Here is a 26841-nt window from a genome sequence, read left to right as displayed (position 1 = left end):
AGAGTGCTGGGCGGGGAGCGGCGGTGCCAGTCGGGGTGGTGCTGCGAGCTTGGTTGGCGATGAGCGGGGTGGGGCGATTGAGCAGAAGTAGTAGGTGCTGTCGTCAAGCAGGCTAGGGTATGCGTTGACGGGCCAAGTGCGGGGGGGCAGACGATGATCGAGGTGGCGAGCGAGGATCCAGCCAGGCTCAAGGTTCAAGGCAGCAGGCAGAGCGGGCGGCTGCGGACGGAAGAGGCCGCTGCTCTGTCCTGGCCAGGCCTGGTCCGAGCGGTGCCGCTCTGGTGGCCGACGCCCGAAATGCCAGGCAGGCCAGGCGGGCCTCGGACCCTGCAGCTCCGAATCGGGAATTCAATAAAGTCGAGCTGCGACATCGGCGATTTGAATCGGGCAGCATCGTCGCTCGACGCAACGCGGCCAGCAAAAGGGTCCGAGGAGCGGGTTGAACATCTAACGCGCCAGCCAGCCTGGGCTGGCGGGGACGAGGAAACAAAAAAAGTCTCCGAGCGGGCCCCATCTGCTGGTGGGGACCCTGCATACGGAATCCCAGGCAAGCAGCAGACAGGCGCCAGCATGCCCGGCCAGGCCAGGCCAGGCCAGGCCAGGTCGGGTTGGCCGTCGAGCGAGCCATGGCTGCCTCGCTCTGCCTTCCTTCGCCTCTCTTCGCTCCTCGACCCCCCTTGGCCCCCACTCCCTTCCTTCTCTCGACACCGCCATCGACACAATGCCGAACCCCATCCCTTGCCCCGACCACGACGGCGGCGGCGGACTCGACTGCTCCCCGCTCTCGCACCTCTTCTACCAAGTCCGCACCGACGCATCCCCGCACTCGGGCCCGTCACCGTTCATCACGCTCCTCTCCACCTTTGACGCCGCCTCATCATCGCGCTGGACGCTCTCCGCCGTCGTCGTTGCGGCGTCCTCCTCCTCCTCCTCCTCCTCCTCCTCCTCCTCCTCCTCCTCCTCCTCCTCCTCGCCATGGCAGCACACGGCCTGCTTCACCACCGACCTCCTCCCGCTCCCCACCTCGCCAGGCGAGCTCGCCGAAATCGTTGCCGCATTCACGCCCCACGCCTCCGCCCTCTCCGTCTCGGTCCCATCCAAGGTGGCCCTGCTGCCCCCCCATCGCTGGTCCCGCATCGGCATACACGTCGATATCGCCTCACCCGACGCGTCCTGGCCACGTCTCAGGGCGTACCGCGTCGAAGGCCAGCATGCCATCGACCTCGCAGGCAGAGCCATGGTCTCGGTGCGTACCATGCCCACTTCGGCACATGGACCCACGGTACTCTGCGCCCTCGGGCCTATCCGTCCTGCATCCTGGCTCGCTCCGGTCTGACCCCCTCTCGCTCCCTTGTTCCCATGCCTCCTTATCCCCCTCCCTCCTTCTCCCCCTCCCTCCTTCTCCCCCTCCCTCAGATGCACACCGCGGCCATCCCTCAGACGCCCACGAGCGAGGTACACGGCCTCCGCATCGCACTCGACCAAGCCCGCGCCGCACACCGCCAGGACCTGGACAAGTACCGCCGTCTCCTCTCTTCGTCCTCGACGATGGCACCGACATCCCGTCCCGTCGGCATCGCGGGCGGGGCAGCCTCTCTGAGCCAACGCGGCCTGTTGGCCAATAGCGACCTCGTTCCGCCCTCGAGCGCACCCACCTCGGTCGCGGGGTCGAGCAACGACGGGTCTCCCCCTGCCAAGAAGCTGCGGACCAGGGACCAGCATAGCGAATCGCCCTCGGCCGCAAGGAGGGGCAGGTGGATCGGTTCCCTCGTCAACCCGGCCCGCGTCTTGTGAGTAGTGCAGCGTCGCGAGACGAGGAGAGGAAGGAGTGGCAGCGCCGCCTTTGTCGCTCGTCGTTGCCGATTCCTTCTTGCGCAGCAGCTGAAACCCCCTCTCCATCTCCATCTCGTACTCATCCCATCTAATCCCATCCCAATTCCTTCCTCCCCGCCTCGACCCGCCGCCACTGCGCCGACAGCCGCGACAAACCGGGAGAGAATGACGATTTCGTTGATCCGGACGAAACCCTCTGATCCTCACGCCGTCCCTGCTTCGATTCCAGTCTCCAGCTCCAGCGCAGCGCAACTGAACCCAACCACGCCCCGCATCGTGACCCATCTATACCCGCTCGCGCGCTCGCTCCGACCCGAGCCGCTGTACCATTCCCATCCAGTCACGGTCCCACGACACCTGTATCTCTAGCGCAGCCGCCGCCATAGCATCCTATACCCACCCACTCGTCCCCGTCTACACTGTACCACCATCACCACCACCAGCAGCACTAGCAGCGGTACCGTCTTCATCTTCGAAACCACCATTGCCACCCAAGGTGCCCCTACCGCCAAAACTGGCGTTGAACTTGAGCAGGGTATTGATGTCGCGCACCCAGTCGTCTTCGCCTCGATCCGAATACCGTTCCCCCGTCGTCGTTGTCCCCGTCGTCGTGGTTGTCCCCGTCGTCGCGGTTGTGGACAAAGGAGGGGCGGGAGAGTGCGGGCGGTTGACGCAGGGGATGGGAAAGGGACTCATCGAGACCTGGAGGTATTCGCCCGGTTGTAGCAGCTTCGAGATGCGTCCGTCGACGGTCAGTTCGGCGGGGGAGCGTGACTTGGACGAGATCTGGAGCGAGTCAGAGGCAAGATGAGTTCCACTGAGGTGAGCGGCATGTTCAGTCGTCGAGATCGTATCCACCGTCACCGTTGCGAGGACGGATGGCACGGCATGACACGACACGGCAGGGCAGGGCAGGGCAGAGACGACCTCCCCTCACCTTTAGCTGGATGACCGAGTCGCTGGGCAGCAGCACCGTTCGGAAGCTCAGCGAACGCGGGCAGATGGGCGTCAGCACCAGGCTCTGCACCGATGGATGCACAATCGGCCCGCCCGCAGAGAGCGAGTAGGCCGTCGAACCCGTCGGCGTCGCGATAATGAGCCCGTCGGACTGTCGATCGGGAGCAGGCAGAAAGAGAGGGCCCAAAGGTCGCGGCGATGCGGTCAGCGAGGCGTGCGTCATCTCCCCTCCTCCCTCTCTCCTTGGCCGCACTCACGATGGCCTGGGTGAGGTGCTGCCCGTCGACGTACGCGTCGATCATGGTCATGTGCGGCTCCCGCCCGCGGTGCAGCGCCACCTCGTTCATCAGGTGGACATCTAGTAGCGCATCGGAGAGCGAGGACACGGCCAGGCAGGGCAGGGCAGGATGTGCCATCTCGCTGTGCATCAGCTGCGCTGCTCTGCTCCGTCATCAACGAAACGAGAAAACTGCGGTCCCCGCCTTGGCCCCCACTCACCGTAGCAGCCGCCTCCGTCCCTCATCTGGTCCATCTGGCAGAAAGCCTCGCCGTCCTCGCGGTGGCTGCTCTGCTTGAGGCGCATGCGAAGCAGCAGCGTCACGTTGCCGTCGACCATCTCGCGAAACGACTGCTTGAAGTTGGAGATGTCGTAGGGCAGCAGGAAGCCGAGGGTGCCCATCGAGAAGCTCAGGACGGGCGGCACGGCGTCGCGGTCAAAGAGGCTCGAGACGTGCAGGATGGAGCCGTCGCCGCCGAGGGTGATGACAAAGTCGGTCTTTGCGACCAGGTCGGCCTTGTCGGCGGGGCTGGCGGGTACCAGGTTGGCAAAGGACGTGGCGAGCGAGGCCTCGTTGCGGTCGATGACGTCCTGCTCGACGATGACATTGAGCTCGGGGTACTCTTTCTCGATGTGGCTGCGGAGCGCGTGGAGCGAGGAGTGGTGAAGAGGACACGGACAAGGAGGGAGGAGTGGTGAAGAGGACACGGACAAGGAGGGAGGAGTGGTGAAGAGGATACGGACAAGGAGCGAGGGACCGAGTCAGCCACCAACGGGCGGAGGTGGGAGAGCCTGTCGTGCGCACAACGCGAGGCGGACGCACCGAATGATCTGGCCCATGGCCTTTGTCGCGCGCTCATCGTTTGCCTTTTTGACGATGAGCAGGTTGGAAGGCTTGCCGATCCAGGAAAAGGTGTGATTGCCTCTGGCGGGAGGGATACGGACAGGGTGAGAGGATGGGCGTGTCAGAGTGCGATCTTGTCGCGGGCCGGTTCCGGGTGCGCGGGGCGTGACGACTCACGCATAGCTGCTTCCGACGCGGGTGGTGATCTTGTTGCCTCTTCGCGGGGGCAGCACCTTTGCCAGTCTAAGGGGCGGCGATGAGAGAGGGGGGAAAGGGTATCAGGACGTCAGAAGGGTGCTACCGAGGACGTCGGATGGGAAGAGCAGGGGTCCCTCCTCGAATGCTCACCTTCCTGCTGGGCCCACCTCGACGTCGACCTTGTCTGGCAAGTCTTTGAGCGTGCGCCGTGGCCCACGCTGCGTGTCATGGGCCGAGGCCGCCGTGGAGGAAAAGTGGCGTCGGTGCGATGGCAGACAAGCGCGACATGGTGTACGCAGTGTGGTGCAGGCGATCGAGCGTGGCGAAGAAGATGACGGTGACGACGGCAGCGAGGACGACGAGGACGAGGCCGAGGCTAACTGTATGACTCGATGCACGGCGCTCGGGGTGCGGCCAGCGGCGCGGGCCAGGCTGGCTGGCAAGGCCGGGCTGAGCATAGAGAAGAGGGCGAACGGATGTGTCTACGCTGCCTCGAGATCAAGGTCACGGCGATATTCGTATGAAGCGTTGCGGGGTGGGCGATGCGATGGCTGGTAGTGGAAGGCGGTGGTGGTGGCAAGTTGAGAAGCGGCGTCGATTCCATGTTGGCCCGCGCAGCCTCAGCCTCACCCCGCCCAAAGCACAAAACCTCCACACGCGCCCAGGCCGCACTCCCCGATTCCCACCCCACCCCCGATCTGCGCGGGCTGCGTTGCGGCGTCGCCAACGTCGGCTCGGCCCTCTCGTTCTGCCCACCTTTGCCCTGCCCTGCCCTGCCCTGCCCTGCCCTGCCCTGCCCTGCCCTGCCCTGCCCTGCCCTGCCCTGCCCTGCCCTGCCCTGCTCTGCCCTGGCCGAACCAGTTGACCTCACAGCCACGCCATCAGCATCGGCACTTCTGACTGCAGCATGACAACCTTGCCTTCTGGCATAACGGCTCCGGCTGGCCTTGGCCAGGGACGAACTCCAGCTCGCAGCCTCTCCCCCTCGTCCTCGGGCCAATCACGTCTACTAGCCTACGCGATAGCTCCGTTGGGCCGAACACGGGGAGCGCGGCCAGGTACAAAGGCCTAGAGGGGCAAGTTAGGTACTCGCCACAAGCGGTCTTCGACATCGGCTGCAGCTGAACCGTCGTCAATCCTTGCGCCCACCACGGCTGTGACCCTCGAGATGTTCGAGCCAGTTGCCGCCTTCGAACCCTTCACCCGGCCTCAGAGGTTCGGGCAGGTACTCGTCTCCAAACTCGGGGCTCTTGTACGTCTCCACGGCACCCGCTCCTTGACGTGAAGAGCCAGCGCCGCCGCCAACGCGTGCCTCGCGCATAGCCCTCTGGCCGTAGTCGACTCCCTTGGCACGCAGCGCCTCGTACAGCTCGTCCGGGAACGACTGCCAAGGCTCATGCGTCCGCAGACTCCTCCTGCGCGCAGACGGACGCCCGCGCTCAAAGGGGGGCATCCTGATGCGCTGCCGAGCCAGGCTGCATGACCGCCATCCGTCGACAGGTGCACGGACACAAACGGCCAACGTCAGTTCCATGTCCGCGCAACATGGCCGTCTCTCTCCGCGATTGATCGATGTTCCTTCGCTGACCCTGCACCCCCAGCCTCGGTACTCACTGCTTCAAGGCCTCTTCGACGTCCTCGAGGGCTGCCTTTGGAAACTCGATCATACCTGCGCTGCAAGCTGGTGCCAGAAGCGTCATGGTGACAGCCGCGGCCATAGCGACGAGGGCAGTCCACTTCATGATGCAGGCTGCGAAGGGTTCAGGTGAGGGGGTAAGTGAACAGTACGAGAAAGACAGAGGAAGAGCGAGAAGGGAGATAGTGCCGGCCTGAGGCAGAGTGAGGATGGGGTGCGGGAGGGCGTATCGAGGTTACGGCTCGACGTCCAGCTACTTATGCGTCTTGTGCGCCTTACGAAGAATCATCGTCGTCCAAGGGCAACGGCGACACCCACTCAGCGCGGACAGGCCAAGCAAGACCGAAGCTACCCATCATTGAGGTCGTCAAGGTCCCCGAAGCGTCCCGCGGCCCCGCATTCGTGTTTCACGCTCGCCGCCGCCGCCGCACCTCCTCTTTTCACCGACCCACCCGCGGGGCGCAGGGGAATGAACGATACCGTATGGCGTACCTCGATCCTTCTCTCTCTGCCTCTCTGATCGATGCATTCGACGGGACCGTGTGGGTACACCATAGCCTCCGCTCGCCCCGAGACCCGCCACATATTGATGCAACAATCGGTGAGTCATTTCGCCAGCCAGCGAGTCCTCGCCTCGAACGGCAAAGCACCTGGACAGGGTTGCGAGCGTCGGGAAGTGCGAGACGAAAAAGGAGGCTCCCTAGGTGACTGACGGAGCTCGCCTGGCCCGCACGCGGGCCCAACACGGTAGCTTGCGAAACGTGGAAGGGGATACCGCCAGCTCATCCTCCTCGCGCGCCTCCGTCTCTGGATCCGCAGCGTCTCGAGGCGCTGCTGGGGAGGGCCCACCTCACCGACGCTGACCGCCGGCATGCTGTTCGAAGTAGGACAGGAGATCGTCGCCATCACGGTCGTACTGAGCCGATGCCGACGGCTCAGAGACGTAGATGCGTCTCCAGGGGTGAAGTGGGTGTGTGGGCGAGATGAGCTCCGCTGGATCGACTGGGTCCGTTGTCGAGATGGCCGTGTCGCCGAGGGGAGAAACGCGTCGAGGCTGTGAGGACACCTTGGTGTCGACGGTTGAGTGGGGGTGCTCCAGTGGACCTGGAGTCTCCGGATGGCCGACCGAGTCGGGTGCGAGGTGGTCGGGTGGCAAAGAGGGGTCGGGGGCCAGAGGCGGGGTGCGACCAGGCGCCTTGGCCTGTTGACTGGTCGCGACGCTGCTTTGACCCTGCAGAGCTGGGCCGAGCACCTCGACGGGCGGAACCTCTCCCCCTCCCTTCTTCCGCGCTCCAGCGACATCAGCCGCAGGAGCAGCAGACGATGGAGCAGTCACCTTTCCTCGAGGCTCGCTCCTGTGCACCGCGCGGTAGAAGAGCCCGCGCCTGCGCAGCATGCGGTAGAAGACGGGTGGGAAGTCGGTGCCGGGATCCGTGCCGACGAAGAAGTTGCCGTCGGGCATGATGCCGAACCGGTACGGTGCCATGTTGGGCTCCCATTCGGCGATCCTTGCCAGCACCTCGGCGTAGGCGGGTTGGAACCTGCCGTCGATGTTGACGCGCACCGCTCTGGTCGCGGGGAGCGGCATCAGGAGCAGCGTCAGAGGGGTGAACCATGCGGTGGCCAGGGCGACGACGAGACAGCGGTGCCACTTCATGCTGCTGCAGATTATGTATGATTGAGGAGGATGAAGTCCAGGTGGAAGATTGGATGGGTCGAGGTGGGCACGGTGGTGGGACGAGGACGGGACCGTGTCGATGGGACAAGGCGCCGGCGGGCTCTTATACCCTCCTTGCACCGCATCCGTACCGCACACAACAGAGCTCAGCATCGTGCCAGATCGATGTGATTACGGAAAGAGCCCGAAATTGAGCGGCCCACACGGGGCGAGTCGCCACACCGAGGGTTCCACCGAGCGGGACAGAGCAACGCATCGATGAGTTTGTGGACCTACGCCCCGAGCAGCACCTCCGAACCTTTGCAGGATCGAAACGAAGTCAACGAACGCTGCTAAGCACTTGGAGCGAAAACGCTCCAGTCGTGGCGACGAGGTAGGGCGGGGACGCAATCCGGTGACAGGTCCCTCGGCGGGACCCTCAGACGAGTCTCGTTCGAGCTGGCTCGCGGCGCAGCCAGTGCCTTCGTAGTGGCCAGCGAGGAGATGGTCGACGAAGGTATAAAGGGCCTGCTCGGCCCTGCGAGATTCATGACCTCCCGACAACCCATTCCATCCCCCCTCACTCGTGTCTTACCTCATCTCCATCCTGCCAGACGATCTCCCACTCTTCTCTCCCCATCTTGCAAAATGACTCGCTCTGACCCCACCCGCCAGCGCTCGACGGGACTCTTTTCCCTCGCCATCCTCCTCTTGCTCGTCCTGTCCATCCAAGTGCCCTCGACGAGCGCACAGGGGCTCTTCTCAAGCTCCGAGAGCATCTTCAAAAAGGTAACCACCCCGCTCGAAGGGGTGGTTGAGCAGCGCATGTCCGACTACAGCCACTTTGCCGCGGCGCCGCCGACCATCGAGGCGCTGCGCGCGCGCGAACCGCGTTTCGCCGAATCCCTCCCGCAAACCCGCCTGGCCATTATCGACAAGATCTGGTATCCCGGTCGCTTCGAAGCGTCCGGCCAGCTGACGATCGCACACCAGAACGTCTTTGGCATCCGACGCGAGCTGGACGAGGTCAACGCCGCCCTCAAGAGCCGGATCGAGTACCGAAGGTTCACCTACTACCGCGACGTCCTCGATGAGGCAGAGGGACGAGTCGGCAATATCCGCCAGGTCGTGTCCAACCTCCGTGACCTGGCTGGCAGGGTGCCGCGTGGTGAGAACCGCATTCGAGCGCGCGGCGCAATCAACCAGGCTGCGGATGAGCTGGCAGAGGTCGCCACTGCCCTCGAGCGTCAGATCTGGCAGCGCATCAACATGATCGAGTACGCCCGCGTCGCGGCCGAGGGCAGGGGCGAGGACGTCCTCAAGCTGAGCCACCTGACAAAGGACCAGGTCTCCCAGCTCAAGCGCATGGCGAGGCAGGGCGACCGCTGGCGCGGCCCGGACTCTCCGTGATACCTGGTGCGAAGGTATTGGGCCGCGAGCAGGAGGGCGACGCAGAACTCCTCCGGTCTTCGGATGCCCAACACAAGGCAGCCAGCTTGATCGGATCAGCGAGACTCACCTGGTATCGCCGCGCTAGCCACGGCGATCGCCGGCCTATCCATACAGGAGCGCCTCCTCGGTAGATGTAGGGAGCAGAGTAGAGCAGGCTCTGGCACTTTTATCCTTGTTCCGCATCCTCTCATGTGTGTTCGTCGGCGAGCTGGCATCAAGGAGACTGGACTGGTCGACCGACTGACTCGACTCGGCCATGTTCTGCTGCGGCGCGGCGATACAGTTTCTCGTCGCCTGCTTTGCCGACCCTCGAACCCGGCGACGATGTGCACGCAGGTGGACTCCGAAAGCATGGCAAGGTCGCGGCGACGTCCGCTATGCCAATCGTCATGGCGGCAGTCAGACGCGCTACGGCACCGCCGACGACGACAGCCGCGACGCCGACGCCGTTGGCGAGCACATCTTCATCACCCACGACGTCCATGACGACGGATCAGGCGTCGAGGTCGACGAAGAGGGCAGTAGGATGCGCCGATCGCTGCAAGTGACGTTCTCAGAGTGCGTCGGGACGTTCGAGAAGGTTTCGGCGGCCCGCGGGGAGGAGCTCCGGCCCCGATCGGATCGAGGTGTATCCGAGGATACGTCTGAGCAGAACGACGCCGCCGCCGCCGACCGAGAGACGGTGGAGGAAATGGTCGAGCAGCTCATCGAACGGCTCTACCGTACCAGTCGAGACTTGTTCGCGTACCGCCACGTCGAGACCTCGGTTTCCCTCGGCGATGAGTGACGGGAGCGATCGAGGGCGCTGGCATGCCTTCGTCCCCTCCCACGGCCGCAATCCATCACCTGAATCGGAGGAAACGTGCGCCCCACGTCGTCGTACAGCGGCGAGAGCGGCGGCCTCGCTCTATCCGCCTTCCACCACGCAACTTCGACTTCGACTTCGACTTCGACTTCGACTTCGACTTCGGCTCGACCGGTCCGAGCCCATCCCCCATCCCCCGTCCCGTGTACCCAACACGTCCCTTTGTATGGAGCAAAAGCACGGTGATGAAGGAGCAGCGGAACGATGACAGCGGCAGTGCGAGCAAGCAAGAAAGAAAGGAAAAGAGAGAGAGGGCGGAGAGGGGAGGAATGCAGTTCTACAAGGGTCTGTTCCCGCCATGACGGTCGCTGAGAGCTGGCGGGATCGGAACCAGCGAGCAGCGAAAGAAGGAGCGAATGTACGATACGACCGACAGCGGCCGTGCAGGCCACATCGAGGATCTGCGAGGACGGGCATGTGGGCCCTCGCTACTCTTCGCCCTCGTCGACAAAGATCTCCCTGCATCATCAGAGGTCCCGAATGGAGTCGGATCTCGAGGTCAGCAAACCTGCCTGCCGTGCTCCGTCCATCCGTCCCTTGGCCTGGATGCCTGCTCGACGACGACGTCGACTCACCGATACTTTTCCAAGATGGTCTCGACGGCGCGGCACTGGAAGCTCATGTCCTGCAGGTGCATTCCGCCACCGCCGCCGGCGCCGCCCGCCGTGCCCGCAGCGCCGCCGTTGGCGCTCCCGTCCATTCCAGCGCCGCCGCCGCCGCTCGATGCCCCCGTCGGCGGCGGGCTGAGGAGCGTCGGCCCGAATACGATGGCCAGGTTCGACGCCGACATCTGGTTGTGGTGCTCTTCGGACTTGATGCTGCGCAAGGTGAAGCGGCGGGCAGAAGACATGGTCAGCCTCATCGATGTCGGCACGCTGCGACGACGACGACGACGACGACGACGACGACGACGACGACGCCGCCGCCTCTCTACTCACCGGTCGAGGTGTGCCATGAGGAACTTCAACGTGGCGTAGTTGGCGTCCGGCAGCTCATTGACGCGCTCGTGCAGGCGAATGTGGCGCAGCCGCTCGTTCTCCACCTTGGCCGCCTCGATGAAGCCGGCGTAGAGGTCGTGGGTGAGCAACGGCTCGGGCAGCTCGCGGAACCAGAGCTTGAGGCAGCCCGCGACAATGTTGATGTCGCCCATGGCCTCGGCGTCGTCGGCCAGCTGGACGGTCTCCCAGTCGTCGTTGAACTTGGCCTTGAGCCGCTGCACCTTGGACGTGGTGCCGCTCAGCCGGTAGATGCCCATCGACGTCAGGCCGTTGGCCTCGATGGCCTCGGCACACTTTTCGAGGATCGGCGGCACGTCGACGCCGTCCCGCGCCATCTGGTCGGCCAGGTCGACGCCGAAGATGGGCCGCGTCGGCGCCGAGCGGGCCTGCGCGCCCTTCGAGGCCGATCCACCCGCGGTCCCGGCGTTGGGCGACATGACCGAGGGCAGGAAGCCCTCCTCGTAGGGCCCTTCGCGCCGCGGCCCCCGGTAGCTCGATCCGTGGACCACCTGGTAGTTTTGCAGGTACGACTTGAAGTCGGCGCGGTTGTCGATGGCCTCGACGGCGGCCTTGAGGCCCGGTGCGACGGCCGTCGCCGCCGACGGATCCGTCCCCACGGGGCTGATGGCCATGCCGTCGTTGAGCAGCGTGCTCTCGAACAGGAAGGCGTACCGCGCCAGGTGGTACTGGGTGCCGTTGTCGATCTCCTCGGCGCTCTCCTTGAGCGAGCGCAGGATCCGGGGCAGCTGCAGGTTGAAGTATTCCTGCCGGATGCCCTGCGTGCTGAGCACCTCTTTGCGGAAGGCGTCGCTGGCGTTGGACGTCCGCGCGCGGATCTCTTCCTCCTGCTTGAGGATCTGCTGCGGGTTCTTGTTCTTGAACAGCAGGCCGCTCTTGCCGATGGCCTTGCCCAGCGTCCGCTTGCCTCCCGGCGCCAGCTCGCCGCCCTTGGTCGACTCGCCCGACTTGAGCAGCAGCAGGCGCTCGAGGTCCTCGGCGGTGGCGTCGAAGCGCGCCCGGGCCTTTTCGACGCCGACCTCTGCGTCGGTGAGGTTCTTTTCGAGGCGCTGCCCCGTCTCCTTTGTCTGCTTGCGGCTCTTGTCGACCTCGCGGGCGAGGTTGTTGAGCTCGTCGCTCATCTCGGTCAGCTTCGAGGCGAAGCGGATGCGGTTGTCGGCGACGGCCTCGTGCGTCTTCATCATCGACTGCCACGAGCCGACGTAGCTGCCGGCCTTTGCGTCGCTCATCGAGTAGGTTTCGAGCGTGGAGCGCGCGAGCTTGGTGAGGTTGCGGGCGTACTCCTCCTCGATGGCCGCGCGCTTCTTGAGAAAGGTGGCGGCCTCGCGCGCCGAGACCATGCTCTGCTTGATGCGGTCAAAGAGCAGGGGCATGCCGCAGTCGATGTCGCACAGGGCGCGCAGCATGCCTTCGTCGAACGATGTCGGGACGATCTCGTCCATCGGTGGGCCGAGCGCTGCGGCTCCGCCAGAGCCGACCGCGCCGTTGCCGTTGCCGTTGCCGCCGGCGCTGCTGCTCCCGACCACGGGTCCGCCCAGCGTGGCAGGTGCGTGGATCATGCCATTGGAGCCGACGGTGCCGCCGGTGTGGCTAATGTCTGCGAAGCTGGTCGACGAGGCCATGGCACCCGGGGTGCCGCCGACGCCTGCCGAGCGCGAGGTGGCGGTCGAGGTGTCTGCGGCGGACGGAGTGACGGCTGCGCTGCCGTAGCCGCCGCCGATGGTGTCGACGTAGCTGGAAGGGCTCTGCGGCGCGTTTGTGGCGGCGCTGTTTGGGTCATGGTGGACGGAGCGTACCGACTGCAGGCTGGGTCTGGATTCGGGGTTGTCGTTGGCCGACATGCGGTAGGGCGAGGGCTGGAGGCCGTGGTCGGCGGCGTCGTCGCCGTAGGACTGGCGGTAGGCCTGCTGCTGGTGCTGCTGCTGGTGCTGGTGCTGGTGCTGCTGCTGCTGGTAGGGATAGGTGGCGGTGTGTTGCTGAGTTTGGTGGGGAAGGGGCTGGGGCTGGTGCTGGAGGTGGTGGTTGGGATGCTGGTAGCCTCCAGAGAAGTCGGTGAGGCTGGGCGACGAGTGCTGTGCCGAGGAGCCGTGGTAGTTTGCCTCGTTGGAGAGGTCCGAGTGCGCGCCGGGCGAGGTGCCGAAAGCGACTTGGTGGGGATGGAGGCCCGGGCCGAGGCCGAGACCGCTACCGTGGGCGGATGCGCCATTGTTGGCGTCGGCCACTGCCGGTGAATTGAGCTGGCTGGCGGGCGCAGACAAATTGCCTGTGGCCGTGCTCCCTTCTGCTGCTGCTGCTGCTGCTGCTGCTGCTGCGCTACTTGTCGTTGCCCCACCCATCCATGCGCCCTCGCCCGCCACGGGGCTCGAGTAGGACTTCATCGGCTGCGCTTGCGGATGCTCCCGGTCGCGGATCCGCTGCTCAATCGAGGGGAGGATCCGGTGGGCGTACGACGTCGATGGAGGAGAGGCTGGCGCCGGATCAAGAGCCAGCAGAGAGGCGCCCTGCGGTCCTTCGTACGAGGAGCCAAAGTCGGGATCGTCGTCGTTGTCGTCGTCGTCGTTGTCGTCGTCGTCGATGTCGCCGCCGCCGTGGCTGAGTCGACGGTTATCGGCCAAGCTGGCCTTCTCGAGGCCAGAAGAGCAGGTGGTGGCAAGCGGCGCAGCACCCCGGAAGAGGGCGTCGCTCGGAATGGGCCGTGCTGCGGGAATGGTCGGCTGGTGTCGCTGCCGTCGAGCTCGATAGGTGATGCCACGTCTACTACTGCTGCTGCTGCTGCTGCTGCCGCTAATGCGCCGCTCGGACGGTGCCGCTGCTGTTCCGGGTCGGATCGTGATCCGGCAAGGCGGTGCTGCGGGACCTGGGCGACGGTGGGGGGTGGGAGGGCGTCGGTGGCGAGACGAAAAGGATGGACGGACCGGCTCCGATGGTCGACGATCAACAATGCAACAAAGGAGCGTGTGGGGCGTATGCACGCAGCAGCACCGACGCCAGCCAGCCTAGCCTGCTGCGAGCTCAGCCACGTCGCCTACCTGGTGGTGGTGGTGGGTGGCGAAAAGAAGGAGACACGCACGTGGCCCTCGATGCCTCTCTCTCTCGTTTCTGGTGGTGTCGTCGATGGTCGGATGTATGGTGCGCCGAGGTGGGTGGGTCAACCAATTCAAGGTGTGTGTGTGATAGAGATGCAGCTAGAGGCTGGCGAGAGGTGAGAAGCTGTCCCGCAAACGTCACCGCCGCTACCCGCTACCCGCTGCGCCGCGGCTTAGGCCGACGCAAATCCCCCCTACCCTGCCTCGCCTGGCCCACCACCCCCGGCCCGCCCCGCATCTACCCACCCACACACGCACCCACGCACGCACGCACGCACGCACACACGCACGCACGCCTCAGAGCAGGCAACGCACGGACCCTGGGCCTGCGCCTCGAGCTTAGCTCTGATTTGCCGCCGCCCTTCCCTCGCACATCGACGACCCTCTGCACCACCGCCGCCGCCGCCGCCATCACCACCACCACCTGCACCACCACCACCACCACCACCACCACCCCCACATGCCATGATACACGGCAATCCACGATCGGCGATCTACGATCCAACAGGCCATCGCACCTCTGCAACGGTGGCTGGACGGGACAGGTCATCGGCGGACCTCGTTGCAGGGCACTCGCATCGTACGTCACAGGCAGAGCAGGGCAGGCACAGAATCCGGAATCCAATGGCATCTCAACCCTCTAGCGCGCCTACTTGACACTGTCGAAAAAGGCCACTCGCTCCTTGAGCGTGGCGGCATGGCCTACCATCGTCGGGCCCTTGGAGGCGCCACCGACGCTGCCAGCGCCTGCAGCCAGCGCAGGGATGGCCGCGACTGGACCAAAGCTGCGCTTCTTCTCGACGCCCAGGCCCGGGATACCGGTGCTGGCGCGACCGACGCCCGCGCCGCCCGAGGCATCCGACCCTTCTTTGCGATTCGCGCTCCACCTCGACGCCACGCCCGACCCGGCACCGCCCTGGGTCGGAAGGCCGATTGCCTTCTTCGTCGGACTGGCCAGCGGGCTGGAGCTGCCGCCGCCGCGAGCGTCCTTGTCGGGCGAGGCAAAGCGGTTGGCATGCAGCTTCGACGGCGAAATGCGCCCGCTCTGGGGTCCGGCGGGAGCAGAGCTGGCGCCGATCGTGGCCGAACCCGGATTCGAGCTCGTCGAGGCGTTGCCGCCACGAAACTTGGTCGGCGACGATGACGACGGCGGCGACGAAGACGAGGCCAGCCACGAGCTTGGGGAGATGGCCTTGCTCGGCGTTGTCGGCAAGGCATCGTCGTCCGCTTCAGGGCCCTCTGCAGGCGTGACGCTTGCTGCCCGAGACCGGTCTTCCGCAGCGGCGCCTGCACCAGCGGTGCTGAGGTAGCTCAAGGCCCGCTGCCGGACGCTGTTGGCAGTGTTGGGCGATGGACCGCTGCTCGAGGAGCGTGACACTGCCGGGGATATCGCTGCGGGTGCAGAGAGCTCGTTGGCCGCTGCAGGGCTGGGGCTCCTACGGGCGCTCGACGAGGGGAAGTCGACCCGCGCGCTGGAAGCCGTGTCGCCGATGGGCGAGGCCTCGCGGCTCGAGTTGGTCGGCGTATTGCCGTTGCCGGCCTCGAGGAAAGCCGACGCTCGCTTGGCGATCTCACCCGTGTTTCGCTTGAACACCAACGGACGGGTCGGCGCGTCGACGGGCGGCCCAGCGCTGCGGGCGCCTGCGCCGGCAACGGCGCCAGGTCGGATGGTGTGCGCGTCAGTCGAGGTGGTGGCCGTGGTCGACTGCGAAGCACTCTGTCGGCGACGCTCGCGTCCGTCGTCTGCGGCCGTATCCTCTTCGCCTTCCTGTCCCACCGTCGCTCGCGAGGCTTGGCCTTGCGTGTTCGAGCGGCCCTCGACAAGCTCGCCCTCGGGTGCCGGCGCATAGTCGTCCCCGACTCGAGCAGGCGTTGATGGTTGAGGCTCTTGTGCGCCCTCGTCGTTGTCGTCCTGCACATCTCGCTCGCTCATCGAGCCGGCGAAGCTGCTGGCCCTGCTGCGGATGCTGGTGCCGTCCATCAGAGCCTTGAGCCTCTCCTCGACGCTAATCTCCCTCTTGGGGCGGTCAGCCGCGCTCTGACCACTCACGCCCGAGTGGATCGAGGCCTGGTCGCTGACCGCGGGGGAAGCCACCAGCGTCTGGCTGAACTTTCGCTGGTCTCCGGCCCACCTCCCCGGCGAGGCGATGCCGGCACGCACCTCAGGATCCGGGTAACTGCGCACGGGCGAGGTGGCGCCCGGCGAGAGGCGTCCGTCGTGCATCGGCTGTCCCAGCGCCGAAGTGTATCGAGGCCTGCCACCCGGGCTCGTGCTCCGTTCTCGTCGACTGGTGGCGTCCGGCTCGCTGAAGCCGAACGTGGCCTTGGTGGGCGACCCAAACTTGCCCTCGTTCTTGTCGAGCGCCGGCCTTGATCCGGGCGGCAGCACGAGGTTGCCGGGCGCCGACGATGCGCCGGCGACCCCGCTGGAGTGCGCGACGGGCACGGCGCTGCGGAAGCTCGAGCTCGACACGTTGTTCCTGCGGGCGGCGTCGTGGTCGTTCCTTTGCGACTGGGAGCCCGGCGCCGCTCGCTGGGCCATGGCAGCGTCCCTGCTCGTCTCAGAGCCCGAGGCAGCGCTGGCCTGCTTGCGCGCAGTGCCGGCCGCAGAGGGAGGCTGGACGCCAGTGTCGCCCTTGGTGCTGCTGGGCGAATCGGTGACGTCCTTGCCCTCGAGCTGGACCGTCCGCTGCGGCATGTCGAGCGTGGTCGCGGCGGCGGTCGCTTCGGCTGCCGGCAGAGTGCCGATGCTGGAAAAGGTGGGCAGCGACGACGAGCCACCGATGCCGGCTCCAAAGCTGCCGAGGCCCTTGGCAACCTGTGCGACGAGCTCGCGACCCTCGCGGATCTCGCGGGCGGCCGCCTTGAGCTGGCCCACCTCGTGCTTCATCAGCATCGTCATCTGGCCCACCCAGCGGTCCATTTCCTCGTGCTGGCTCGCCGTCTCGACGTGCGAGCGTCCGCCTGCCTGCGGATTGCTCGCCATCATGGCGTCCCGTTCGATGTCGATCAGCCGCGTCTCGAGCGACCGGATGAGCGGCACAGAGTACCGCTCGAAGCGGTAGAAGCGGACCATCATCTCCTGCAGCGCCTGGGGCAGCGACATGTCGAGCGGCATCGGGCCGGACCCGGGCGAGAGGGCGCTGGTGGCCTTGGAGCCAGCTGGCGGCGCCTTGGCCGCCAGGTTGCTTGCCGGCTTCGGTGCCTGGGCGAGCTCGCCAGGATGGGGCAACGAGGCCCTCGCATGCGGTGCTGCGTGCTGCTGCCATTCCCGCCGCGCATCCTGCTGCTGCTGCCGAGCTGGACCGGCAGAGGCAGGCGGCGCCTGGGAGGAAGAACTCTCCTCCCTTCTCTTGCCCTTGTCCTTCGCCTTGCTGCTGCCTCCTGCAGAGGCACCTCTACGAACCGCCTGCTCGGGCTCATTCGACTGCGCCGGGCGTGAGGCGAGGTCCTTTCCACTCGATTGGACCGCGGAAGCTTGCTGAGCACTGCGGCCTACGTCCGACGATTTCGGATCTTTGGTGGCATCCTCGGCAGCGGTCGCTGCGGTGGTGCGCGGCGATCCGTTGCGGCCCTCGAGGCTCTCGCGAGCCAGGTGCATCGATCTCGTCTCCTGGATGATCCTGTTGGCGATGAGAGACGGATCCGGAGCAGCAGAGGAGATGTCAGTCTTTTGTGCCGAGAGGTGGGTGGACGACTGGGCCGGCTGCTGTGAACTCCACTCACTTCTGGGCGGGCGTCAGTCGGCCCTCGAGACGGCTCAGAGAGTCGTCTTGGCTGCGGTCGACGATGCGGGGCACCGGCTTGCGGCCCGGCGGGCTCTTGCGCCTCTCGGCGTGCAGATTGGCCTCGTAGTCCTCTGACGGATCGTCGACCGCCTGCTTGGGGCGGTACTCGCGGTCCCGGTCCGGATCGAAACCCCTCTGCTGCGTGGTCGGCGACATGAGCTCGCGGCGCTCTGCGTCGACGATCCGCCTCGCCTGCTTCATCGACTGGCGCTTCTGTAGCAGTGCCTCGACGTCGTCTTCCGACGGCGGCGGGTTCGGCAACGTCTGCGAGCGGCGGCCCTGGTTGGGCGGCTGCCGAGGCGCAAGAGCCTGGCGCTCCGCCTGAGCATTCGACGGCAGGGCAGGCAGCGGCGACCCCTCCCGGGACCGGACGGCGGCCTCGAGGTTGGCGTTCGGATACATGGGCGCACCCCTCCAGTCCTGGTCATTGTCTCCGGCTTGCGGGGACTTGCCAAAGATGCCCTTGAACCACTTGCCTGCCAGGCTCGAGCCGCCCGGTGAGGCGCTGCGTCCGACGTAACCAGCTGCGCCGCCATCGCCGCCACGACTGGCGGCCATCGAGGAGAGGAAGCCGGGCGAGCCAGCCGGCGACACCGAGCCGAAGGGCGATGCGCCGTTCTCGTAGGAGTAGTCGGTCTCTGCACCCGGATCCCTTGAGCGTGATCGCGAGGCGAAGCCCGAGCCGGGTCCGCGGCCGTACGGAATGTCGACTGGTGATGGCAGGCCATCCAGCGGGCCCACAGGCGCTTGACCACCAACGACCGCCGCCGCGTCGCTCGCCTTCCTGCCTCGAGTGAAGCCAAACGAGAACTTGCGTCCTCGACTGCTCGGACTGGGAGCCTCCTGGCCCGATGCCGTGACCGCATCCGAGAAGTGGCCCACGCTCGCTGCGCCGGTCGGACCATGCCTCGGTGAGGCGCTGCCGTTGGCATGAACGGGTGATGTGGCAGAGGTGGCAGGGCCAGGGCCGCCGCTGCCGATGCCAGGAGACTGGCCATATCCGAGCGGGCTGGGCTGCCTGTAGGCGGGTGCGCCGTGCATCTCGTGGGGAGAGGGCGGGGCGCCATCGAACGAGGGTCTGGCGGAGCCGGGAAACTGTCGCGGTCCGGTCAGGCCCTGCGGCCGGATGCTCTGGAACGACGTCTTGGCCGAGAGGACTGGTCTTGTGGATTCTGCGCCGTCTGATCCGCTCGACTGCTGGGCGAGGCTCCTCGGGCCCGGCGTGATCATGGGCCGGATGACCTTGCCGGAGGGCGTTGTGGCCACCGAGGCGTCATCGCCGCCCTTTGCAGAGTGGGCCGAACGCGAGCGGGAGCGATCCTGCTGGTGGCCCTGCTGCTGCTGCTGCTGCTGGCCGAGGCTCTGGCCGGAGGGAGCCTTCCGCGGTGACCGTCCGCGCTCCTGGAGGCTCTTTTGGAAGCCGCCGGCGGTCATGCTGGCACCGCCTGGGCTGGCGGGGCGGGGGGCAGACATCTGGGGCGCGGCAAAGTGGGGCTCCGGCCTGCCGTCGTTTGAGCTGGTGGCGGTTCCGTAACCGACGCCGCCGCCTGGACCGCCTGCGGGTACGCTGAGGCTGAGTGCCGAGGCGATGGGGCGGGACTTTGAGCGCCTGTACTGGAGCTGGTGGCGGCCGTCGAGGGCGGTGGGCTGCTGCGCGTCGTCGTCCGAGTCTTCGAGGGTCATTCTACGCGGGGAAGGCTGCGCTGCGCGGCTCCAGTCTGGCTGGTAAGGAGCGTCTGAGACGGGCGAGGTGGGTGCGCTGACGCCTCCCGGCTGGCGGGTGACGGTGCGGACGACGAAACCGCCCGAGTTTGGGCTGGCGCCCCTTGCTGGCGAGTAGCCTGCGGACGTCTTGCGGGAGCGGTTGTTTGTGGGGTTGGCGATTGCCTGGTCGTTTGGGCTGGCGGAGCGGGAGCGGTTGAAGGGCCAGAACTTGGGCTTGCCCGACGAGGGGCTGACGGAGCGGTTGTCGAGCCGGCTGGGTGGGGTGGGAGAGGTCGACATGGGGCGGTAGCCAGGCTCGTGCTGGGGAGGCGCGAAGGAGTAGTGACCTCCGCCGTTGGACATGATGGCTGGCGTTGGCCGTTGGTGCACAGGCGGGGGTTGCTCTGGCTGTCGCAGTGGTAATTGGTGGGTGCGGGCCGAGTGGGATGGGGCGGGGAGAAGCAGAGCTGGCGGTGACCGAGCAGGTGCGATGCGGTGCGACCGGGTGTGGGTGAGTAGGTAGAGTAGGGGATGCGGTGGTGGCGTCGGTGGTCGTAATGATGATGATGGTGGTGTTGATGGTGATGGCGAGGAGGCAGGGGCGGTCCCAGACAGGCAAGTCAGCCCTTGCCAGCCCCGGCTGGGCTGGGCTGGCTTGTTTTTTCGACGCCAGCGAGCGAGCTGCTTGGCAGGCTGTTGCTGCGCCCAGACGCACTCGCGCATCACGGCGGCGCGTCCCAAGCAAGGTGGCTAGGCCGGCCAAGGTCAAAGTCCGGCGGGCGCTGTGGTCAGGCCAGGCCAGGCGAGGAGGGGGCGCGGCATCTCGGGGAGCGGCCGCCAGCAGCAGCGGCGGAGGCAGGCTAGGCTACGAGATCGAGTTTGGCGCTCAGGGGCTGCGCCCTTTTGGCGGCGTCCCCCCTGTTTCAGGCAGCCAGCCTGCCTGCCTGCCTGCCTGCGCTTGGAAAAAGATCAACACCGGACCGGCCAGCCAGAAACAGAGGGGCACGCGTGCGCGCGTGTTGGCAGCAGGCCTGCCAGGCGACGGTCAGGCGCAAGTTGGGCGCCCCCTTGGCCGAGATCCGAGCAGGCCCGCTTTTTTGGCTGCTCCGCCCCGCCTCGCCTCGCCTCGCCTCGCCTCGCCTCTCGCCTGGCCTGGCCTTTTTGGGCAGGTGCCGGCATGCACTCTCACGCACTCGCTCACGCACGCACGCACGCACGCACGCACACGCCTCCTCTGCCTCCTCCTCTGGTCTCCACCTCGCTCGACGCCCACCACCGCCACCGCCATTGCCACCCCCACCGTCGCCACCGTCACCAGCATCCAGATCTCGACAACGACTCCGACACCATCGCATCGGCCGCCCGCACCTTGGTTGCACCCGCCGCCCATCTCCAGTCCGGTCCGGTCCAGTCCAGGCCTTCTGCCGCCCCGCACACCCATACCGACCCCCTGAATCGCCGGCCATCTTGGCGGGCGTCCGGCGAGCTCAACCTCGTTCCGCGACATCGCCCATCTACGTCACAAGCACCGTACTCCATCCTGCTCCCCCTCTGGCGCATCTTCAGCCGGTCAGCCAGCCAACCAGCCAGCCAGCCAGCACGACCTGCTTCCCCCACCCCCTCTAGGCGTGCCGCCGTGCCGCTGCAGGTCCACTCTAGAGCTGCCGCGCACATCCTGCTCTTCTGCGCTCGAGACCGCCCGAATCCATCGCCTTAAACCGGTACCACTTGTTCTGCTTTGCATCGGCCGCCGCCCGCTTTGCCCGCCATGGACGACGACGCCACGCTAGAAATGTCGGCCGCGTACGGTGAGCAGCCGCTGTCCAGCCTCAAGGCTCGGCCCAAAAGTCCACTGACCTTGCCTCGGCACCTCTCCCGCCCCCCTCATCCCTTGACACGACAGACTTTCTATTCAAGTTCATCATCATCGGCGAGGCGGGCACGGGCAAGTCTTGTCTCCTCCACCACTTTATCAACAACCAATGTGAGCGAGCCGCAAGAACGTCCTCATCGGCGCTGGGCCAGCGCATCGGACTGACCTCGATCCTCGTCCCTCTTCGACCACCAGTCAAGGAACAGTCCGCCCACACCATCGGCGTCGAGTTCTCCAGCCGGCTCGTCAAGCTGGGAAACAAGAGCGTCAAGCTGCAGGTGAGCCCATGGCCCTACTCCCCTTCCTCGCGTGCCACCACGTGGGGAGCGCATCGGCCGCCGCAGAATCGACCGTCTGACCTTGGACGTCTGCCTGCCTGCACTGCACCACCTCCTTTACGCCCCGCGCAGCTGTGGGACACGGCAGGTCAGGAACGCTTCCGCTCCGTGACGCGCAGCTACTACCGCGGAGCAGCAGGCGCCATCCTCGTCTACGACATTACAAAGTGAGTGGCCCACTGCGCGCGGCAGAGCGCAGATCGAGCTTGCGTCCAACCCTTCCGTTGCTGACGATGAATCCTCCGCGTCGCACCTCGCAGACGATCCACGTTTGAGCCGCTGCAGCGATGGCTCTCGGATGCCCGCGCGCTGGCGTCGTCGGACCTGGTGGTGGTGCTCGTCGGCAACAAGCTCGACCGGGAAGAGGAGCGCGAGGTGGGCTACCTCGAGGCCAGTCGGTGGGCCGGCGAAAATGGTGAGCACCGAGGATTGAGCTTGTTCGTCTGACCCCGTCGGCTGACCTTCTCTTTCCTTTTTGCTCTGCCTGCGCTGTCGCTGCCACCGCTGCGTGCCGTCCAGGCGTGCTGTTCCTCGAGACGTCTTCGCTGACGGGCGAGAATGTCGAGGCGCCGTTTGCGCTGGCCGCGCGGTCGATTCTGCTCAACATTGAGTCGGGCCGGCTGGACCCGGAAAAGGCGGGGTCGGGCATCTCGTACGGCGACCGCGCGCTGCGGAGGGTGGGGAGCGGATCGCGCTTCAGCTTTGCCGACATGGACACGGTGCGATCGCGGAGGGGCAACGGCGTCGTCAAGCTCAAGGAGGTGGTCAACGACAAGCTGGGAGGCTGCTGCTGATGGCGGCGGCGCTACGACGTGTGCCCCCCTCCATGGCTCCTCGACCTGTCCCTCTCGACGCCGGGCAGCGGCCTCTTTGACGACAGCAGTGAGGAGAGGGGCGGCGGAGGGGCGACTCCTCTTGCTACGGTAGAGACAGACTGGTGGCAGCTTTCATCTCACCCTCTTTGGTCTTTTTTCGCAGACCGACAGGAAGGCGGTCGGTAATCTGGCAGGCGAGCCATGTTGCTCTTTCTCTTTCGCAGCCATGCCAGCCGGTTGATGTCGACGACGACCCTAGCCTACATGCTCCGCCTCTGCCGTGCCATCGTCTGGGCGCACCCGTTCGTCTACAGTATCTGGTACGGGACGGAGAGGGGTCGCGGTGAAAGAGGGGGCTCGGCTGTTGCAGTTTGGGATATCGGGACAAGCGGGCGGCTGTGTTTCGGATGTCGCCGGCACGCTAAGCAGGCTGTGCCGGCGATCTTGGCGTGCGTGGGTGCTCCTCTGCCTAGACCTGCCTAGCTGCCCTGCCTCTCTCTCTGCCCTTTGGGCGGGGCCACGGGGGGGACCCTGCTCAGGTTCAGTTGCAGTGAGGCCAGCAGGCAGGCAGGGCCTGGCAGGGCAGGGGCCAGGCCAGGGTTCTCGCTGCGGGCCTGTCGAAATTTCCACAGAGCAAGGGGGCCGGGGCCGGGGCCCGGGGCCCAGGGCAGGGTGCGGGGGAGGGCGAGCCGGCCAGGTCAGGCAGCCCCCACCCACCACGACCGAGCGCTGGGCGAGAGCTGGCTGGGGCGGGGGCGAGAAGAAGTGGCTGGAAGAAAGTCGAAAGCCAGCGCAGCTCAGGCCAGGCGAGCGTGAAATCTCTAGCCTGGCCTGGCCAGGCGGGGCAGGGCCGATATCGCGCCACTGATTGCTCCAGCGAGCGCCAGGCGGCCATGCAACCTCGCTCTCCTCGCCATCCTTTGCCCTCGTCCGTTGTCGTCGTCGTCGTCGTCGTCGTCGTCGTGGTTCAGCTCACTCATCTCCCTCGTCTCTCTCTGCTCATCGCCAGGTAACTCGCCTCGCTCGCCCTCGTGCCTGCTGCTCGCCAGAGAGGCGCCTGGCCCACCCAATCGACACTCGTAGACCTCTCGATCCTACTATCACCACCATCACCACCATCATCACCACCACCGCCTTCCGACTCTCGCCCACCCCACTCCTTTCCTCCCTTCCCCCCCTCCCCTCGCTACCACCCTCGCTCGACCCACCTGGCGCCTGCGACCGCGATGACGGTGATTGACACGACGCGCGACCTGGATGCGCTGTTCCGGCGGCAGGTTTCGGCGACGCCGGATGCGCTGGCGCTCGAGGACAAGGCGTCGCGCTACACCTACTCGCAGCTCGACGCGGCCGTCGAGGCCCTCTCGGATCGCTTCCGCCGCCAGTACCGCGTCGCCCGCGACACGCTCGTGGGCATCCTCATGGGCCGCGGCGCAGACTACGTGATCGCCTGCCTCGCCGCCCTCCGCGCCGGCGGCGCCTTTCTCGTCCTCGAACTCGCCTACCCGCCCGGCCTCCTCGCAGACGTCATTGCCGACGCCAACCCGGCCGTCATTGTCACACAAGAGGCCCACGCAAAACTCATCAAGGCAGACGTACCCACCATCCTCCTCGACCAACAGCACCCGCCCACCGCCACCGCCAACGGCGCACACGACGATGCCCAGCCCCTCCCGCCCCTGCCCAAGGACACCGACCTGGACCGCCTCGCCTTTGTCTCGTACTCGTCCGGCACCACCGGCAAGCCAAAGGGCATCGCCAACCCGCACCGCGCCCCCGTCGGCTCCTATGCGCTCCGCTTTGCGGTAAACGACCTGCACCCGGGCGACCGCGTCGCCTGCAACGTCTACTTTGTCTGGGAGATGCTGCGGCCCTTGCTGCGCGGCGCCACCACGTACGCCGTGCCCGACGAGGCCAGCTACGACCCCGTCGCCCTCGTCGAGCTCCTCGCCTCCAAGAACATCACCGAGACGCTCATGACGCCCACCCTGCTCGCCGCCGTCCTCTCGCGCCACTCGAAGCTCGGCGAAAAGCTGCCCGCCCTCCGCTCCCTCTGGCTCAACGGAGAGGTCGTCACCACCGACCTCGCCCGCCGCGCCGTCCGAGCCCTCCCCAACGCCCGCCTGCTCAACTGCTACAGCGCCAGCGAGACCCACGAGGTGGCCTGCGGCGACATTGGCGAGATGCTCAAGACGCTCGACGCCGACGCCGCCTACTGCCCAGTCGGCCCGCCCATGGACCTGCCCCACACCTACATCCTCGACGAGGCCGGCAACCCGGTCGCGCCCGGTACGCCCGGGGAGCTCGTCGTCGGCGGGCCCAACCTCGCCCGGGGCTACCTCAACCTGCCCGACACGACGGCCGCCGCCTTCACCCGCGACACGTTTGCCGCGTCCGAGCCGGGCGCGCGCAAGTATCGCACGGGCGACCTGGCCCGCATCCTGCCCGGCTCTGGCCTGCTCGAGATCACCGGCCGCGTCGGCGGCATGATCAAGATCCGCGGCTACTCGATCGTGCCCGGCACCGTCGAAAAGGCCATCATCGACAAGTTTGCCGTCAGCAGCTGCGCCGTCGTCGCCCACGGCGACGGCCTCGAGCGCCAGCTGTTGGCCTACCTCGTCCTCGAGGACGACGCCGCCGAGCGCGGCGAGCGCTCCTCGCTGCCCATCGACGAGAACGGCTACAGCCCGGTGGCGCGCCAGACGCTCGTCCAGGTGCTGGCCCACTACATGATCCCCACGCTCTGGGTCGTCCTCGACTCGCTGCCCACCCACGAGGTGTCGGGCAAGGTCGACCTCAAGAACCTGCCCTCGCCCTCGGCCGCCATCGCCGCCGCCAACGCCACGGGCTCGCGCACCAGGAGCCCGGGCCCCGACGAGATGATCAACATCAAGTCGATCGCCAAGCTGTGGGCGCTCTCGCTCAACATGTCGCCGGAGTCGATCCTCGAGGCGGGCAAGACGGTGAGCTTCTTTGACCTGGGCGGCCACTCGCTGTCGCTCGCCGACCTCGCCACGCGCATCTCCAAGACGCTCGGCGGCTTCACGGTGCCCGTCGGCGAGCTGGCCGGCTCGCCCAGCCTCGAGGGCCACGTCCAGGTGCTCATCAACGCCCGCGACGGCCACAATGCCGCCGTCCAGGCCGACCTGCCCGCCATCCTGCGGGCCGACTCGGTGCTCAGCGACGAGTTCCGGCCCAAGGCCGGCAGCCCCAAGCACCTGCTCAGGGACGCCGACACGGTGCTGCTGACGGGCACCACGGGCTTCCTCGGCGGCTTCCTGCTGCACGACATCCTGGCCAGCACGTCGGCGCGCGTCATCTGCCTGATCCGCTTCGACGCGCCCTACCGCACCGACCGCTCGGCGGCCATGGCGCGCCTGCGGCGCAACATGCTCGACCTGGGCCTGTGGGACAACTCGATGCTCGACCGCATCGACGTGCTGCCGGCCAACCTGTCGCGCAACCGCCTCGGCCTGGTGCCCGACGTCTACGAAGAGCTCGTCGCCAAGGTGCAGGTCATCGTCCACTGCGCCGCCCAGGTCAACCTCGTCTACCCGTACGCCGCGCTGCGCGACGCCAACGTCGAGGGGACGCGCGAGATTCTGCGCCTGGCGTGCCTGTGCAACGCCACGGTGCAGTACGTGTCGACCAACGGCGTGCTGCCGCCCTCGCAGTCGGGCTGGCCCGAGAGCGCGTCGATGCCCATTGACGACGTGCCCGACAAGCTGCTCGACGGCTACTGCCAGACCAAGTGGGTCGCCGAGCGCCTCGTCCTCGAGGCCGCCCGCCGCGGCCTCAACGCGACGGCGGTGCGCATCGGCACCCTCAGCGGCCACTCCAAGACGGGCTCGACCAACACCTACGACCTCATCACGGCCCTCATTGTCGAGTCGCTCCACCTCGGCGTGGCGCCGCACATTGACGGCTGGCACGTCGAGATGACGGCCGTCGACTACGTCAGCAAGGGCATCGTGGCGCTCGCCAACCACGCCGACGGCGAGCAGCTCGTCTACCACCTGGGCGACCCGGAGCCGATCGACTGCCAGCTCCTCTTCCACCACCTCGAGGCGCTCGGCTACCCGACGCGCCGCACCGACTGGGAGTCGTGGGTGGCCCTCTGGCAGGAGAAGCGCGGCAGCGCAAAGGGCGGCGACCACGGCGTCACGGTCGACATCCTGCGGTCCGGCATGCCCCCCAAGGAGTTCCTCACGGGCATCATTGCCCTCCGCGACGACGCCACGCGCAAGGCCATCGGCGCCGAGCTCGAGCGGCCCAAGATCGACGCCCGGCTGCTCCAGACCTACGCCCGCCACTGGTACTCGCGTGGCTGGCTGCACCGCCAGCCGTCGAGCGTCCCCGCCACGCCCAGCGTCGGCTCCGCCACCAACGGCGTCGTCAACGGGCTCGCGGCGGCAGGAGCGGCGGTCGTGGGAGCAGCAACGGCGGCAGTTGGAGCAGCGGCGACGGGGGGCAGCTGGTGCAGCGTCTGCAGCGGTCGGCGC

The 26841-nt window shown here is 66.7% G+C and overlaps 9 protein-coding genes across 9 annotated transcripts in view; 4 read left to right on the top strand and 5 right to left on the bottom strand.

The window, feature by feature from the left end:
• Positions 1-721: 721 nt before the first annotated feature.
• Positions 722-2033, top strand: PFL1_01507 (uncharacterized protein; the record flags this gene model as incomplete). Its single annotated transcript, XM_007879009.1, has 4 exons — positions 722-901; positions 983-1246; positions 1417-1790; positions 1979-2033. 4 exons carry the CDS (start codon positions 722-724, stop codon positions 2031-2033), a joined length of 873 nt encoding a protein of 290 aa, XP_007877200.1.
• Positions 2034-2247: 214 nt separating this feature from the next.
• On the bottom strand, positions 2248-4567 carry PFL1_01506 (uncharacterized protein; the record flags this gene model as incomplete). The annotated part of the gene is made up of 7 exons (XM_007879008.1): positions 2248-2619; positions 2771-2941; positions 3048-3148; positions 3289-3704; positions 3891-3992; positions 4089-4154; positions 4260-4567. The coding sequence occupies 7 exons, from the start codon at positions 4565-4567 to the stop codon at positions 2248-2250; spliced, it is 1536 nt and encodes a 511-aa protein (XP_007877199.1).
• A 674-nt stretch (positions 4568-5241) lies between these two features.
• On the bottom strand, positions 5242-5809 carry PFL1_01505 (uncharacterized protein; the record flags this gene model as incomplete). The annotated part of the gene is made up of 2 exons (XM_007879007.1): positions 5242-5524; positions 5724-5809. 2 exons carry the CDS (start codon positions 5807-5809, stop codon positions 5242-5244), a joined length of 369 nt encoding a protein of 122 aa, XP_007877198.1.
• A 786-nt stretch (positions 5810-6595) lies between these two features.
• On the bottom strand, positions 6596-7402 carry PFL1_01504 (uncharacterized protein; the record flags this gene model as incomplete). The annotated part of the gene is made up of 1 exon (XM_007879006.1): positions 6596-7402. The coding sequence occupies one exon, from the start codon at positions 7400-7402 to the stop codon at positions 6596-6598; it is 807 nt and encodes a 268-aa protein (XP_007877197.1).
• Positions 7403-8050: 648 nt separating this feature from the next.
• PFL1_01503 (uncharacterized protein) lies at positions 8051-9641 on the top strand (the record flags this gene model as incomplete). Its single annotated transcript, XM_007879005.1, has 2 exons — positions 8051-8808; positions 9191-9641. The coding sequence occupies 2 exons, from the start codon at positions 8051-8053 to the stop codon at positions 9639-9641; spliced, it is 1209 nt and encodes a 402-aa protein (XP_007877196.1).
• Positions 9642-10147: 506 nt separating this feature from the next.
• Positions 10148-13113, bottom strand: PFL1_06843 (uncharacterized protein; the record flags this gene model as incomplete). Its single annotated transcript, XM_007879032.1, has 3 exons — positions 10148-10178; positions 10295-10537; positions 10658-13113. 3 exons carry the CDS (start codon positions 13111-13113, stop codon positions 10148-10150), a joined length of 2730 nt encoding a protein of 909 aa, XP_007877223.1.
• Positions 13114-14470: 1357 nt separating this feature from the next.
• PFL1_01502 (uncharacterized protein) lies at positions 14471-19676 on the bottom strand (the record flags this gene model as incomplete). Its single annotated transcript, XM_007879004.1, has 2 exons — positions 14471-17444; positions 17548-19676. 2 exons carry the CDS (start codon positions 19674-19676, stop codon positions 14471-14473), a joined length of 5103 nt encoding a protein of 1700 aa, XP_007877195.1.
• Positions 19677-21081: 1405 nt separating this feature from the next.
• Positions 21082-22318, top strand: PFL1_01501 (uncharacterized protein; the record flags this gene model as incomplete). Its single annotated transcript, XM_007879003.1, has 6 exons — positions 21082-21121; positions 21217-21297; positions 21382-21464; positions 21597-21691; positions 21785-21939; positions 22044-22318. 6 exons carry the CDS (start codon positions 21082-21084, stop codon positions 22316-22318), a joined length of 729 nt encoding a protein of 242 aa, XP_007877194.1.
• A 1247-nt stretch (positions 22319-23565) lies between these two features.
• The window catches only part of PFL1_01500 (uncharacterized protein), a gene marked incomplete at both ends in the record, with an annotated part of 4358 nt that continues 1082 nt past the window's right edge, over positions 23566-26841 (top strand). Inside the window, one exon of the mRNA XM_007879002.1 lies at positions 23566-26766. Coding sequence (XP_007877193.1) covers positions 23566-26766 — 3201 coding nt within the window. The remainder of the gene's footprint in view (positions 26767-26841) is intronic.

The sequence above is a fragment of the Pseudozyma flocculosa genome (genome assembly GCF_000417875.1).
Source record: "Pseudozyma flocculosa PF-1 unplaced genomic scaffold scaffold00003, whole genome shotgun sequence".
Lineage (NCBI taxonomy): Eukaryota > Fungi > Basidiomycota > Ustilaginomycetes > Ustilaginales > Ustilaginaceae > Pseudozyma > Pseudozyma flocculosa.
Note: the sequence above shows the minus strand (reverse complement) of the source record. Positions and strands in the feature narration are given on the sequence as shown.